At 49.4% G+C, this 15,971-nt stretch overlaps 1 protein-coding gene across 1 annotated transcript in view; it reads right to left on the reverse strand.

The window, feature by feature from the left end:
• LOC139234775 (GDNF family receptor alpha-2-like) overlaps positions 1–15,971 on the reverse strand; it is a 290,018-nt gene that overhangs the window by 6,133 nt on the left and 267,914 nt on the right. Inside the window, exon 7 of the mRNA XM_070865467.1 lies at positions 15,398–15,582. Within this exon, the coding sequence (XP_070721568.1) occupies positions 15,398–15,582 (185 nt within the window). The remainder of the gene's footprint in view (positions 1–15,397; positions 15,583–15,971) is intronic.

Genomic DNA, 15,971 nt, shown 5'->3' on the forward strand with positions numbered 1-15,971 from the left:
GAATGGTGCAGACGGGAGGAATTCAAATTCCTGAGACATTGGAACTGGTTCTGGGGGAGGTGGGAACAGTACAAACCGGACGGTCTGCACCTAGGCAGGATCGGAACCAATGTCCTAGGGGAAGTGTTTGCCAGTGCTGTTGGGGAGGATTTAAACTAATAGGGCAGGGGGATGGGAATCTATGCAGGGAGACAGAGGGAAGTAAAATGGGCCCAGAAGCAAAAGGTAGAAAGGAGATGAGAAAAAGTGGAGGGCAGAAAAATCAACGGCAAAAATCAAAAAGGGCCACAGTACAACATAATTCTAAAAGGACAAAGAATGTTAAAAAAACAAGCCTCAAGGCTCTGTGTCTCAATGCGAGGAACATTCGTAATGAGCTGGATGAATTGACATCGCAGATAGCTGTTAATGGATATGATGTAATTGGGATTACGGAGACATGGCTCCAGGGTGACCAAGGCTGGGAACTCAACATCCAAGGGTATTCAATATTCAGGAAGGATAGACAGAAAGGATAAAAGAGGTGGGGTGGCATTGCTGGTTAAAGAGGAGATTAACGCAATAGTAAGGAAGGACATTAGCTTGCATGATGTGGAATCTGTATGGGTGGAGCTGCGGAACATCAAAGGGCAGAAAACGCTAGTGGGAGTTGTGTACAGACCACCAAACAGTAGTAGTGAGGTTGGGGATGGCATCAAACAGGAAATTAGGGATGCGTGCAATAAAGGTACAGCAGTTATCATGGGTGACTTTAATCTACACATAGATTGGGCTAACCAAACTGGTAGAAATGCGGTGGAGGAGGATTTCCTGGAGTGTATAAGGGATGGTTTTCTAGAACAATATGTCAAGGAACCAACTAGAGAGCTGGCCATCCTAGACTGGGTGTTGTGTAATGAGAGAGTATTAATTAGCAAACTTGTTGTGCGAGGCCCCTTGGGGACCAGTGACCATAATATGGTAGAATTCTTCATTAAAATGGAGAGTGACACAGTTAATTCAGAGACTAGAGTCCTGAACTTAAAGAAAGGTAACTTCGATGGTATGAGACGTGAATTGTCAAGGATAGACTGGAGAATGATACTTAAAGGGTTGACTGTGGATAGGCAATGGCAGACATTTAAAGATCACATGGATGAACTTCAACAATTGTACATCCCTGTCTGGAGTAAAAATAAAATGGGGAAGGTGGCTCAACCGTGGCTATCAAGGGAAATTAGTGATAGTGTTAAAACCAAGGAAGAGGCATATAAATTGGCCAAAAAAAGCAGCAAACCTGAGGACTGGGAGAAATTTAGAATTTAGCAGAGGAGGACAAAGGGTTTAATTAGGAGAGGAACAATAGAATATGAGAGTAAGCTTGCAGGGAACATAAAAACTGACTGCAAAAGCTTCTACAGATACGTGAAGAGAAAAAGATTAGTGAAGACAAATGTAGGTCCCTTACAGTCAGAATCAGGTGAATTTATAATGGGGAAAGAAAAAAATGGCAGACCAATTGAACAAATACTTTGGTTCTGTCTTCACGAAGGAAGACACAAATAACCTTCCAGAAATACTAGGGGACCGAGGGTCTCGCGAGAAGGAGGAACTAAAGGAAATCCTTATTCGTCAGAAAATTGTGTTAGGGAAATTGATGGGATTGAAGGCTGAAAAATCCCCAGGGCCTGATAGTCTACATCCCAGAGTACTTAAGGAAGTGGTCCTAGAAATAGTGGATGGATTGGTGATCATTTTCCAACAGTCTATAGACTCTGGATCAGTTCCTATGGACTGGAGGGAAGCTAATGTAACACCATTTTTTAAAAAAGGAGAGAGAGAGAAAACAGGGAATTATAGATCAGTTAGCCTGACATCGGTAGTGGGGAAAATGTTGGAATCAATTATTAAAGATGTAATAGCAGTGCTTTTGGAAAGCAGTGACAGGATCGGTCCAAGTCAACATGGATTTATGAAAGTTTAATCATGCTCGACAAATCTTCTAGAATTTTTTGAGGCTGTAACTAGTAGAGTGGATAAGGGGGAGCCAGTGGATGTGGTATATTTAGACTTTCAAAAGGCTTTTGACAAGGTCCCACACAAGATAGTGTGCAAAATTAAAGCACGTGGTATTGGGGGTAATGTACTGACATGGATAGAGAACTGGTTGGCAGACAGAAAGCAAAGAGTAGGATTGAACGGGTTCTTTTCAGAATGGCAGGCAGTGACTAGTGGGGTACCGCAAGGTTCAATGCTGGGACCCCAGCTATTTACAATATACATCAATGATTTAGATGAAGGAATTGAATCTAATATCTCCAAGTTTGCAGATGACACTAAGCTGGGTGGCAATGTGAGCTGTGAGGAGGATGCTAAGAGGCTGCAGGGTGACTTGGACAGGTTAGGTGAGTGGGCAAATACATGGCAGATGCAGTATAATGTAGATAAATGTGAGGTTATCCACTTTGGTGGTAAAAACAGGAAGGCAGATTATCTGAATGGTGACAGATTATGAAAAGGGGAGGTGCAACGAGACCTGGGTATAATGGTACATCAATCATTGAAAGTTGGCATACAGGTACAGCAGGCGGTGGAGAAGGCAAATGGCATGTTGGCCTTGAGTATAGGAGCAGGGAGATCTTACTGCAGTTGTGCAGGGCCTTGGGGAGGCCACACCTTGAATATTGTGTACAGTTTTGGTCTCCTAACCTGAGGAAGGACATTCTTGCTATTGACGGAGTGCAGCGAAGGTTCACCAGACTGATTCCCGGGATGAGAGGACTGACATATGAAGAAAGACTGGATTGACTAGGCTTATATTCGCTGGAATTTAGAAGAATGAGAGGGGATTTCATAGAAACATATAAAATTCTGATGGGACTGGACAGGTTAGATGCAGGAAGAATGTTCCCGATGTTGGGGAAGTCCAGACCCAGAGGTCACAGTCTAAGGGTAAGGGGTAAGCCATTTAGGACTAAGATGAGGAGAAACTTCTTCACTCAGAGAGTTGGGAACAGGAGGAATTCTCTCCCACAAAAAGTTGTTGAGGCCAGTTCGTTAGATATATTCAAAAGAGAGTTAGATGCGGCCCTTACGGCTATTGGGATCAAGGGGTATGGAGAGAAAGCAGGAATGGGGTACCGAAGTTGCATGATCAGCCATGATCTTATTGAATGGTGGTGCAGGCTCGAAGGGCTGAATGGCCTACACCTGCACCTATTTTCTATGTTTCTATGTTTCTATGTTCCCCTTCCTCACACACCATCCTGACTTGGACACGGCCACCGATGGTTGAGCGATTATAATCAGGATCAGCAAGAGGGCAGAATTGGAGGAGTGCAGAGATCTCGGGGGAGTTGTGGGGCTGGAGGTGATTACAGAGATAGGGAGGGGCAAGGGCCATGGAGGGATTTGAACATGAGGATGAGATTTTTAAAATTGAGGCATTGCCGGACTGGAAGCCAATGTAGGTCGGCGAGTACAGGGGGTGATGTGTGAGCGGGACTTGGTACGAGTTAGGACACGGGTCAGCGAGCACAGGGGTTGATGGGTGAGCGAGACTCGGTGCGAGTTAGGACACGGGTCAGCGAGCACAGGGGGTGATGGGTGAGTGAGACTCGGTGTGAGTTAGGACACGGGTCAACGAGCACAGGGGGTGGTGGGTGAGCGGGACTTGGTGCGAGTTAGGACATGGGTCAGCGAGCACATGGGGTGATGGGTGAGCGGGACTAGGTGCGAGTTAGGACACGGGGCAGCGAGCACAGGGGTTGATGGGTGAGCAGGGTTTCGGTGCCATCCCATGAGGTATATGATTGCATCGCAAAATGTAGAACCCAGCAAATGAATCTCTCTCATTTAATTCTCCCCCACCCTGCCCTCCAGGCATCAGGTTTTCCATCAAACTACTGCATGGCATATTTTAGGTTTGTTCAACGTCTTCCCTTTGTGAGGCTCCAGTCTCGCATTTACATTCCAAGAGTTGTTGAAATCCCTGAAGGAATGATTGACCTTGAACACACAGCGACAGACTTTCTCAACCAGCGCTGGGGTCACACAACTTGCTTTTGATATGTAAATGAAGTCAGTTTCTCAAGTAGGTCAGCATGTTCGTTCGGCCTTTTCTTTCGTTCCGTGTTTGCGCTGTGGTCAGAAACGTCCCCATCAATCTCTGTCTGACTCCCAATAATCTCCGGGGGAGATTAACCAATGCAGACACCGCTTCTCTGTGCTCCCAGAGGAATGTATTTCCACAGCAGTTTCTGTGTCAGTTGTGGCTCAGTGGGTTGGCACCCTTGCCTCTGAGTCAGGAAGTTGTGGCTACAAGTCTGTCATGTATGTACCTGTGGGACTGCACGAACTGCAATTAGGAAATAACCTGGATTGCAGCTACCAGGATGCTCACAGGTTTGTAGGGCTATTGACTGTGCGGAGGGGAGCGGGCAGGTCGGAGGGCCTCCTCGTAGGACTGCTCCTGGGCCTGGCCAAGGGGGCCATCAGCCGGTCCAGGCAGCGGGCGGTCGAGGGGGTCGTTCAGCCTGACTGCCTGCCTCTCTTCCACGGTTACATCCGGGCCAGGGGTGTCCCTGGAGATGGAGCACACGGTGTCCACCGGTATGCTCGCAGCCTTCCACGGGAGGTGGGTGCCGGAGGGACTGGAGTGCATCATCACCCCCGGCAACCAAATTTTAATTTGATCTGTTTAATGTCCAAAGTTTAATTTGTTAATTTCTCGGTTTTGGTGTCCCTATCTCAGGAGGCATTTGATTTACAGGTTCAACTAAAATAGTTGTAGAGCTGTTGAGTTGGGAGTGGCTTAGCCAGTCACGTGATGTTCACAAGACTCAATAAAACCCCAGCCAGTTGGGTTCGGGGGATCCACGATGAGGCAGGTCGTTGTGAGCATAAGAACATAAGAAATGGAAGCAAGAGTAGGCTCTATGGCCCCTCGAGCCTGCTCCGCCATTCAATAAGATCATGGCTGATCATCGACCTCAACTCCACTTTCTTACCTGATCTCCATATCCCTTGATTCCCCTAGACTCCAAAAATGTATCGATTGAGTCTGGTAGATGAGCCTGGTGGATGAACTGGTAATGTATAGTATTGTGTCTGTAAGCACTCTAATAATGGCTCCACGAGGCGAGATTTTGTACATGAACTGTGGTGACCTTTGTCCATTTATTGCAGCTCCTGAGTGAGGAGACCAAGAGGCGAACTCCCTTTTATACCTGGTTGCCTGCAGTGTGCAGGTGGCCCCTAGGTCTCCACCAGTTGCACCCTCTAGTGGTGCAAGCATAATGTATACAGTGTGAAGGTACATAAGGTATATTATACATACACAAAATGTAGTGTGATTATTAAACTCTTGCTAAGAAACCAACTAGTTCTTAGTAGCAATGTGTTGCTATGAATTCTTAAGCAAAGGACCCATGAAACAAATACAACACTGAGTCCAACTCCAGAGACTTGAGCACAAAAAATCTAGGCTCATGCTACCAATGCTGAGGGAGTGCTGCAGTGTCGGAGGTGCTGTCTTTTGGATGAGATATTAAACCAATGACCCATTCGGCCTCTCAGGTGGGCGAAATGATCCCATGGCATTATTTTGATAAAAGAGCAGGGGGTGTACTCACAAGCAGTGTCCTAAAGCACTCACCACTTGAATCGATACTTTAACAAGGACAAACCAGAATCAACACACATCAGCAAACACGGAAGTCTTCATCACCTTGCACGGGAACACCACCACCTCCACGTTCCCCTCCCAGTCACACACCATCCCGACTTGGAAATATATCGGCCGTTCCTTCATCGTCGCTGGGTCACAATCCTGGAACTCCCTCCCTAACAGCACTGTGGGAGCACCTTCACCACACGGACTGCAGCGGTTCAAGAAGGCGGCTCACCACCACCTTCTCAAGGGGCAATTAGGGACGGGCAATAAATGCCGGCCTTGCCAGCGACGCCCACATCCCGTGAATGAATAAAATTCTAGTAACCGCCTGACATCTGCCATTTTGAAGTGGGTAAGGTAAAAGACGGCCAATTTATAAGCTTCCTTCCACTTCTGGGGTTGAATTAACAGCCGGAACGCTAATCGGACTTGGAAATGCAGCTGGGAGTCAGATTGTGATCTCAAACCAAGGCAAAGAAATATCGTACTGCTGTGCAACCCGGAGTTACACTGGAGCTGCGGGGCAAGAGCACGTTCACTTGCAGAGGACGACTCCTGTGCATTTCAGCCCATCGTGTCGCTGTGAGAAGTGACGGCATTTCAGCTAAAAAACATCATTGTGCTCACTGTTGGCTGTAAGATTGGGCAATAAAAGAAGTTGGGTGGGAGTTGCCCCCTTCATTCCGGCCTATCCTCCCTCAACCCCTCCCTCTGCTCCGCCTCCGATAACCCACCCCAACTCCACTTCGCTGAAGCCAACCACTCGTTGCACCGGGTTGTCACTGATAGCCAAGATCCCCGCTCGAGGGTTACATGGAGTGCTTTCTGACTGCAGGTACTTCTGCTTAGAGACATCATCAAATCACTCTCTGTGCTGTTCCCAATCCCTCTTGATTGGCAAGGTTTGGTGCAGCCTTCTACCCAAGGGGATGCAATGGAGATGTTTTGTCCCGGGGCATTGCTCCTTTGTGTTGAGGATGCTCTGACCCTCAATACTGTAATTTCAGTCAGCCGGGGCTCAGTGGGCAGCTCTCCTGCCTCTTGGTCAGAAGGTTCGGGGTTCAAGTCCCACTCCAGGGACCTGAGCACATAATCCAGGCTGACCAATCCAGTGCAGTGCTGAGGGAGGGGCAGTACTAAGGAAGTGCTGCACTGTCAGAGGGGCAGTACTGAGGGAGTGCTGCACTGTCGGAGGGGCAGTGCTGAGGGAGTGCTGCACTGTCAGAGGGGCAGTACTGAGGGAGTGCTGCACTGTCGGAGAGGCAGTACTGAGGGAGTGCTGCACTGTCGGAGGGGCTGTACTGAGGGAGCGCCGCACTGTCGGAGGGGCAGTACTGAGGGAGCGCCGCACTGTCGGAGGGGCGGTACTGAGGGAGTGCTGCACTGTCGGAGGGGCGGTACTGAGGGAACTATTAAGAACTAGTTGGTTTATTAACAAAGGTTTAACATTCACACTACACATTATCAGTTCATCTACCAGGCTCACAACCACTTGACTGAACTGGCTGGGCTTTTTTGAGTCTTGTGACCATCACATGACTGGCTAAGCTGCTCCCAACTCAACAGCTCTACAAATATGTTAATTAAACGATAAAGCTGAGTGCCCCCTTATTAAAGCGTCAGTACAACCGACAAATTAACAAATAAAACTTTGTGAACCATAAACGGTTAAACAGCAATGTGATAATGACTAGATATTCTGTTTTAGTGATGTTGATTGAAGGATAAATATTGGCCAGGACACTGAGGATAACTCCCCTGCTCTTCTTCGAAATAGTGCCCTGAGAGAGCAGACGGGGCCTCGGTTTAACATCTCATCCGAAAGACGGTCCTCAGCCCTACAACTCTTTTAGAGTAAACAAAACAAACATTAGATCAAGTGCCTCCTGATCCCAAGGCCCTTTTTGTTGATTTTTTTTGTTGGGTTTTTTTGTATTTTTGTAGTTTTTTTTGGGCTCTAAAACCATAATTTACAAGTGTCCCCTATAAAAGAGGAGGGGGACACTAAAACCGGCATTTAAAACAAATTAAACTTTAAAACATATAAAATCAAATTAAAATTTGGTTGCCGGGGGTGACGACGCACTCCAGTCCCTCCGGTGCCCACCTCACGCGGAAGGCCGCGAGCGTATCGGTGGACACCGCGTGCTCCATCTCTAGGGACACCCTGGCCCGGATGTAACCACGGAAGAGAGGCAGGCAGTCAGGCTGAACGACCCCCTCGACCGCCCGCTGCCTGGACCGGCTGATGGCACCCTTGGCCGTGCCCAGGAGCAGTCCTACGAGGAGGCCCTCGGACCTACGCGCTCCCCTCCGCACAGGGTGCCCAAAGACCAGGAGTGTGGGACTGAAGTGCAGCCAGAATTTCAGGAGCAGCCCCTTTAAATAGTGGAACAGGGGCTGCAACCTCGTGCATTCCATAAAAACATGGAACACAGACTCTTCCAGACCGCAGAAATTGCAGGCGGCCCTCAGCCCTACAAACCCGTGAGCATGCTCACAGGTGCATACAATGCAGCTGTAGTCCAGGATCGTTCCCAATTGTATTTGGTGCAGATCCACACATGTGGTACTTTAGTTACACAGCCAGTTGTGAGATGCATAAATCGGCTTTATTTATAGTCTCTCCTCACACGGCGCGAAGATCTGACAGCCTGGTCAAGTGTACCAACACCGCACATTACAGGCATTCGGCTGCTGATTACTTTCTTGCAAATGGGTGATGTGTTGAATGAAAAAAAATAACCTTGTCAGGATTTCAGCACCTCACTCCCCAGCCTCGTTCCTCGTGTCTCCCTGCCTCACACTCACACAGCCAGCTGTGGGCCATTGGCGCGTACTCCATTAGTTGGCACCGCTCGCCCCCGCCTGCTACTTTAACAGCTTTATATCTTCCACCCTTCTACTCTGACTCATTTACTTCTTCCTGTGCTGCTTGTAAAATTATCATCCTCGTGTTCAAATCCCTCCGTGGCCCTCGCTCCCTCCTATCTCTGTAACTCCCTCCATGGCCTCATCCCCCCCTATCTCTGTAACTCCCTCCATGGCCCTCTCCCCCTCCCTATCCTTTTAACTCCCTCCATGACCCTTGCCCCCTCCCTATCTCTGTAACTCCCTCCATGGCCTTCACCCCCTCCCGATCTCTGTAACTCCCTCCATGGCCTTCACCCCCTCCCTATCTCTGTAACTCCCTCCATGGCCCTCGCCCCTCCCTATCTCTGTACTCTCCTCCAGCCCTACAACCCCCCTGAGATGTCTGCGCTCCTCCAATTCTGCCCTCTTGAGTATCCCTGATTATAATCGCTCAACCATCGGTGGCCGTGCCTTCTGTTGCCTGGGTCCCAAGCTCTGGAACTCCCCCTCTAAACCTCTCCTCCTTTAAGACGCTGCTTAAAACCAACCTCTTTGAGCAAACTTTTGGTCACCTGTCCTAATTTTTCCTTCTGTATCTCGGTGTCAAATTTGTGTCTGTTAATGTTTTACAACATTAAAGGCGCTATACAAATGCATGATGCTGTCGCTTTCCTCTGTAAATCTTGCCATGATTAAATGGGCCTAAATATGCAAACACGATGCTTTATGACTAAATAAGCTGTCACCTGATTGGATCTGTGATTAATGATGTGCACATTTTCCAAATGTACGGCACGGAGCAATTTCCGAAAGTTATTTCTGTTCCATCAGCCTCCTTGCTTCGGGCTTTATGAATCAGAAATTGTTCTTTGACTGGAATCTGTAAAAGCCAATGTCACTGCTTCAAAGCCAACAATGCAGCACATGAAAGGTTTGCTATTTATAGCCGCAACTCGCTGATGAATTACAGCCCAGTGTACAGAGGGGCACTATCGACACGGCCATGGGAGCACAGCACTGATGGTCCTTGACCAACAATTGTCAGTTCAAATCGCACCGAGGCAAATCTCAACATCGAATTCAATGTGGGCCGAGAGCAACAATAGGAACGGCCAATAAAGCAGGCAGCTTGTAAATACCCAAACAGTTCAGGGTACAGCGCTCTCGCCTCTGACACAGGCTCACCCTCCCAGTGCAGTGCTGAGGGAGCGCCACACTGTCAGAGGGGCAGTACTGAGGGAGCGCCGCACTGTCGGAGGGGCAGTACTGAGGGAGCGCCGCACTGTCGGAGGGGCAGTACTGAGGGAGCTCCGCACTGTCAGAGGGGCAGTGCTGAGGGAGCGCCGCACTGTCAGAGGGGCAGTACTGAGGGAGCGCCGCACTGTCAGAGGGGCAGTGCTGAGGGAGCGCCGCACTGTCAGAGGGGCAGTACTGAGGGAGCGCCGCACTGTCGGAGGGGCAGTACTGAGGGAGCGCCGCACTGTCAGAGGGGCAGTACTGAGGGAGCGCCGCACTGTCAGAGGGGCAGTGCTGAGGGAGCGCCGCACTGTCAGAGGGGCAGTACTGAGGGAGCGCCGCACTGTCAGAGGGGCAGTACTGAGGGAGCGCCGCACTGTCGGAGGGGCAGTACTGAGGGAGCGCCGCACTGTCGGAGGGGCAGTACTGAGGGAGCGCCGTACTGTCAGAGGGGCAGTACTGAGGGAGCGCCGCACTGTCGGAGGGGCAGTACTGAGGGAATGCTGCACCGTTGGAGGGGCAGTACTGAGGGAGCGCCACACTGTCGGAGGGGCAGTACTGAGGGAGAGCTGCACTGTCGGAGGGGAGGTACTGAGGGAGAGCTGCACTGTTGGAGGGACAGTGCTGATGGAGCGCTGCACTGTCGGAGGGGCAGTACTGAGGGAGCGCTCCACTGTCGGAGGGGCAGTACTGAGGGAATGCTGCACCGTTGGAGGGGCAGTACTGAGGGAGCGCTGCACTGTCGGAGGGGCAGTACTGAGGGAGCGCTCCACTGTCGGAGGGGCAGGACTGAGGGAGCGCCGCACTGTTGAAGGGGCAGTACTGAGGGAGCGCTGCACTGTCAGAGGGGCAGTGCTGAGGGAGTGCCGCACTGTCGGAGGGGCAGTACTGAGAGAGTGCCGCACTGTCGGAGGTGCTGTCGTTCGGACGATGCCCCGTCTGCCCTTTCAAGTGGATGTAAAAAAATCTCATGGCACTATTTCGAAGAAAAGCAGAGGAGCTCTCGCTGGTGTCCTGAGGCCAATATTTATCCCTCAATCAACATCACGAAAAACAGATGATCTGGTCATTATCACATTGCTATTTGTGGGAGCTTGCTGTGCGCAAATTGACTGCTGCATTTTCTACATTACAAAAGTGACTACACTTCAAAAAGTACTTCATTGGCAGTGAAGCGCTTTGGGACCTCCTGAGGTTGTGAAAGGCGCTATATAAATGGAAGCTCTTTTCTTTCTTTAATACTCTCCTGTAATGTATTTGCTTCATGGGTTCTTTGCTTAAGAATTCATAGCAACACATTGCTATTAAGAACTTGTTGGCTTCTTAGTAAAGGTTTAACAATCACACGACACATTACCAGTTCATCCATCAGACTCACAACCACCTGCCCCATCGTGGATCCCCTGAACCCAACGGGCTGGGGTTTTATTGAGCCTGGAGACCATCACGTGACTGGCTAAGCCACTCCCAACTCAACAGCTCTACAAACCTGTGAGCATCCTCAATGGTGCACATGTTGCACCTCGGGTCTGTGCCACCCCCCGACCCAGTCTAGCCTACTTGTGACTCCAGCCCATAAGCCCATGGTTTCTCCACAGGGCCTCTGAAGCTGCCACCCAGAAAGATAAACCAGTAACAGCTGCTCAAAAAGTGGGACGTCCGTGGGTCTGCTCCCGTTTCTGGACAATCGGGGAGGACGGCCATAAACGGGAGCTTACCAGCCCACTGCCCAAGAACAGATAGAAAAGTTCCACACAAGCAGGGAGTGCCCATTTGTCCTGGAGATGTGCATCCAACGCATCTCCTTCAGTTGTCACATTACGTCACACGCAAAGCAATCTTTACAAATAGGTTCGTTTGAAGGAGAAATAAGTTTTTCCCTGACCTTGTTAATCTGCCGACTTCCCACGAGAGAGGTGTGGTACATCGATTCCACTGGCAGCCTGGACGCATTGCACCTTGGGACGTTTTACTACGTTAAAGGTGCTATATAAATGCAAGCTGTTGTTGTAGTTTGTTAAATAAATGCGTCCTTTGGTGCGTCCAATATTCCAATGTCAAGTTACACCCAAGCGTCCTCCTAACCTCGTTACATTGGGTGGAATGGGCCTATACTCTCTGGAGTTTCAAAGAATGAGAGGTGGTCTCACTGAAACATACAAGATTCTGAGGGGGCTACTTCTGACACTCGACAGTCAGACACAGGATAGACTCGGCCTATATTCGTTGGACGTGATCTCATTGAAAAGTATAAAATTCTTGGAGGGCTCGACAGGGTAGATGCAGGGAGGATGTTTCCCCCCGGGCTGGGGAGTCTAGAACCAGGGATCACAGTCTCAGAATAAGGGGTCGGCCATTTAGGACTGAGATGAGGAGGAATTTCTTCACTCAGAGGGTGGTGAATCTTTGGAATTCTCTGCCCCAGAGGGCTGTGGAGACTCAGTCGTTGAGTATATTCAAGACAGAGATCGATCGATTTTTGGAGTCTTGGTGAATCCAGGGATATAGGGCTTGGGCGGGAAAGTAGATTGGTGGCTGCCGAGTCACTGAGCTCTGGAATTCCCTACGCTCCTTAAAATCTCCATCTTTCAGCAAGCTTTTGGTCACCTGCCCAGATATCTCCTTCCATGGCTGAGGGTTACATTTTGATAACGCTCCTGTGAAGTACCTTGGGACATATTTACTATGTTGAAAGCGCTATATAAATGCACGTTGGTGTTGTTACACGGGTAACCCCCACCTTATGCCCCAGATTCTGAAATCCTTTAAGCCACGTGATTGGTTTGTGCTGGGATTACACGTGTCCGTGGGCGCGACTGTGGAGGAAACTCTGAGCCTTGGCGTGTGCTGCTCAGAGTGTGATGGTCACACAATCTTCACAAGACTTCGTTTATAACAACAACTTGTATTTATATAGCGCCTTTAACATAGTGAAACATCCCGAGGCGCTTCACAGGAATATTACGCGATTAAAAAAATTGACACCGAGCCACGGAAGTAAAAGTTAGCGCAGGCGACAAAAAGCTTGGTCAAAGAGGTAGGTTTTAAGGAGCGTCTTGAAGGAGGAAAGAGAGGCGGAGGGGTTTAGGGAGGGAGTTCCAGAGCTTGGGGCCCAGGCAACAGAAGGCACGGACACCAATGGTGGAGCGATTATAATCAGGCAAGCTCAAGAGGGCAGAATTCGAGGAGCGCAGACATCGCGGGGGTTTGTGGGGCTGGAGGAGATTACAGAGATAGGGAGGGGCGAGGGCCATGGAGGGATTTGAAAATAAGGCTCAGAATTATTCTTCATCACACCGTGCTCACTAAGCTGACGGAACGGTGAATGGCGAGGGCTGCCTGATAAGGTGTAGAATGGAGTGATTTGAAAACTAGGTTGAGAATTTTGATATCTATATATATTGATATAGAGAGAGACATTGTGTATCGCAATTGTAATTATCGATAAATCAACTGTGAATAATAAATAATTGCGATGTCTGCTGATTAGCATAAACACCAGCACAGACGTGTTGGGCCGAATGGCCTGTTTTGGTGCTGGAAGTATTTTGTAACTTTGCAATGTTTCCACAGAGCTTAGGGTCATGTTTGGCCTTTGGAGGGAGGAGAGGTTGTTGGGAAAATCTATAAACCTGCACAGGAACACTGGTCAAAGTGAGTGATTGAAGGTTGGCCAAATCTGCCGCTATTGAAAGAACAAATGCATGATTTATGAACAGCTTGTGTAAAAGCTACCAGCATGACGTTGAGTGTTGATGCCATGGGGTGGGGGGAGCAGGGTGGAGGGGATCTCGTGACGTTGGTCGGAGCAGGCAGGTGTAACACACAGCCAAGAGCAGGCCAGGCCTAGCGCTGCCTCACCATGTTACCTCCTCTCCCCCAGTCCTCAGAGCTCTGGGGTGGGACGTTCACAGATCCTGGCTGCCCCTCAGCGCCTCGATCAAAAGCCCATTCTTATGTTGCGAGACTGCCCGGTGAGGGCAGGTAGACATTCCGGCCGTGAGCCGTACACAAGCTCAATCCAATCCCATCCCACCATGGCGGAATAATAACCTTCAACAGGGAATTGGATAAATATTACACGGGATATACGACACAGAAACAGGCCATTTGGCCCAACCAGTCCATGCCGGTGTTTATGCTCCACTCGAGCCTCCTCCCGTCTTTCCTCATCTCAATCTATCAGCATAACCCTCTATTCCCTTCTCCCCCATATGTTTGTCCAGCCTCCTCTTAAATGCTTCGATACTATTCGCCTCAACCCCTCCCTGTGGCAGCGAGTTCCACATTCTCACCCCTCTCTGAGTAAAGAAGTTTCTTCTGAATTCCCCATTGGATTTCTTGGTGACTATCTTATATTGATGGCCTCTAGTTATGCACTTCCCCACAAGTGGAAACACTCTCTCTGTATCCACTCTATCAAAGCCTTTCACCATTTTAAAGACCTCTATTAGGTCGCCCCTTCTTTTTTCAAGAGAAAAGAGGCCCAGCCTGTTCATCCTTTCCCGATTATGTATACCCTCGCATTTCTGGTGTCATCCTTGTAAATCTTCTCTGCACCCTCTCCAGTGCCTCGATATCCTTTTTATAATCTGGCGACCAGAACAGTACGCACTGCTCCAAGTGTGGTCTAACCAAGGTTCGATACCGGTTTAGCATAACTTCCCTACTTTTCAATTCTATCCCTCTAGAAATAAGCCCTAGTTCTTGGTTTGCTTTTTTTATGGCCTTGCTAACCTGTGTCGCAACGTTTAGTGATTGGTGTGTTTGTACTGTGTGGAAGGCAGGCACGATGGGCCGAATTTGCTGTATTTTTCTACGATTCTCTGAATCCTGTCCTCGGATAGCTGGGTCACAATCCTGGAACTCCCTCCCGCACAGCACTGTGGGAGCACCTTCACCACACGGACTGCAGCGGTTCAAGAAGGCGGCTCACCACCACCTTCTCCAGGGGCAATTAGGGACGGGCAATAAATACCGGCCTTGCTAGCGACGCCCACATCCTGGGAATTAATAAAACTATAGGTAATGTGCAGTAGAACACACTTTGCAGCACTAGTACAGTTCAGGAGCAGGAACCCTGGATAATTTTTATCCCTCCCTTAATCTAGGGTGCATTGGCGTACGGAACCATAGTGGTTATGTGACTGGACCAGTAATCCAGAGGTCTGGACTAATGATCCGGGGACACAAGTTCAAATCCCACCACGGCAGCCGGGGAATTAAAACTCAATTCAATAAAAAAAAATCTGGAATAAAAATCTGGCTTCAGTAATGGTGAGCATGAAACTACTCGATTGTTCTGAAAACCCAACGGGTTCACTCATGGCCCTTTGGGAAGGAAATCTGCCGCCCTTACCCGGTCTGGCCTATATGTGACTCCAGACCCACAGCAATCTCAACTGCGCTCTGAAATGGCGGCTCACCATCACCTTCTCCAGGGCAATAAATGCCGGCCTTGCCAGCGACGCCCACATCCCGTGAATGAGTTTTTTTAAGAAGAGCAGCTCTTGCTGCACCCCTCCCGGATCAGCCCAGGCCTGGCCTGTTTGGCTCAGTCACGGGCCCCCCACCCGATGTGCCTTTACTCCCCGGCCTGTCGGAAGGTGTGACCATCTCTTGCCCCCTTCTGTACTCGGGCAGAAGGCGCCGTACCTGCAGGTCGGCACACGTGGTGAGAATGTTCGCATCGTCCGCCGTGGTGATCTCCTTAATGTGGTCGGACGGTGGCGCGCTCTCAGCGGTCCTCTGGGTCTTCAGCAGGGAGGTGGCCAGCGTGGGCCCGCCTGTATTCCACATATTCACATCCGTCCCATTCCCAAACGCTTGCATCGCATTTCCTGCATTAAAAAAAAACACGTTTCATAAAACAAGTCATTAGAGAGGTTACTGCATTCTTTTTGTGGATCCAGCTCATAAACATCAATAAGGAAGGAGTTTACTGAAGGTTTATCTCAGAACACTCCGGTGAAGCGCCTTGGGAGGTTTCACGACGTTAAAGGCACAGGTTGTTGTTGTTGAAACGCATGACTTGAAGGTCGGCTGTCAAAAGACCATTTATTTCCCCTGCAACAACAACTTGTATTTATATAGCGCCTCTAATGTAGTACAACGTCCCAAGGTGCTTCGCAGGAGCGTAAATCAAACGGAATTTGACACCGAGCCGCATAAGGAGCGGAACAAAGGCTTGGTCGAAGAGGTCGGTTTTAAGGAGCGTCTTGAAGGAAGG

This window comes from Pristiophorus japonicus, chromosome 22, assembly GCF_044704955.1.
Source record: "Pristiophorus japonicus isolate sPriJap1 chromosome 22, sPriJap1.hap1, whole genome shotgun sequence".
NCBI lineage: Eukaryota > Metazoa > Chordata > Chondrichthyes > Pristiophoridae > Pristiophorus > Pristiophorus japonicus.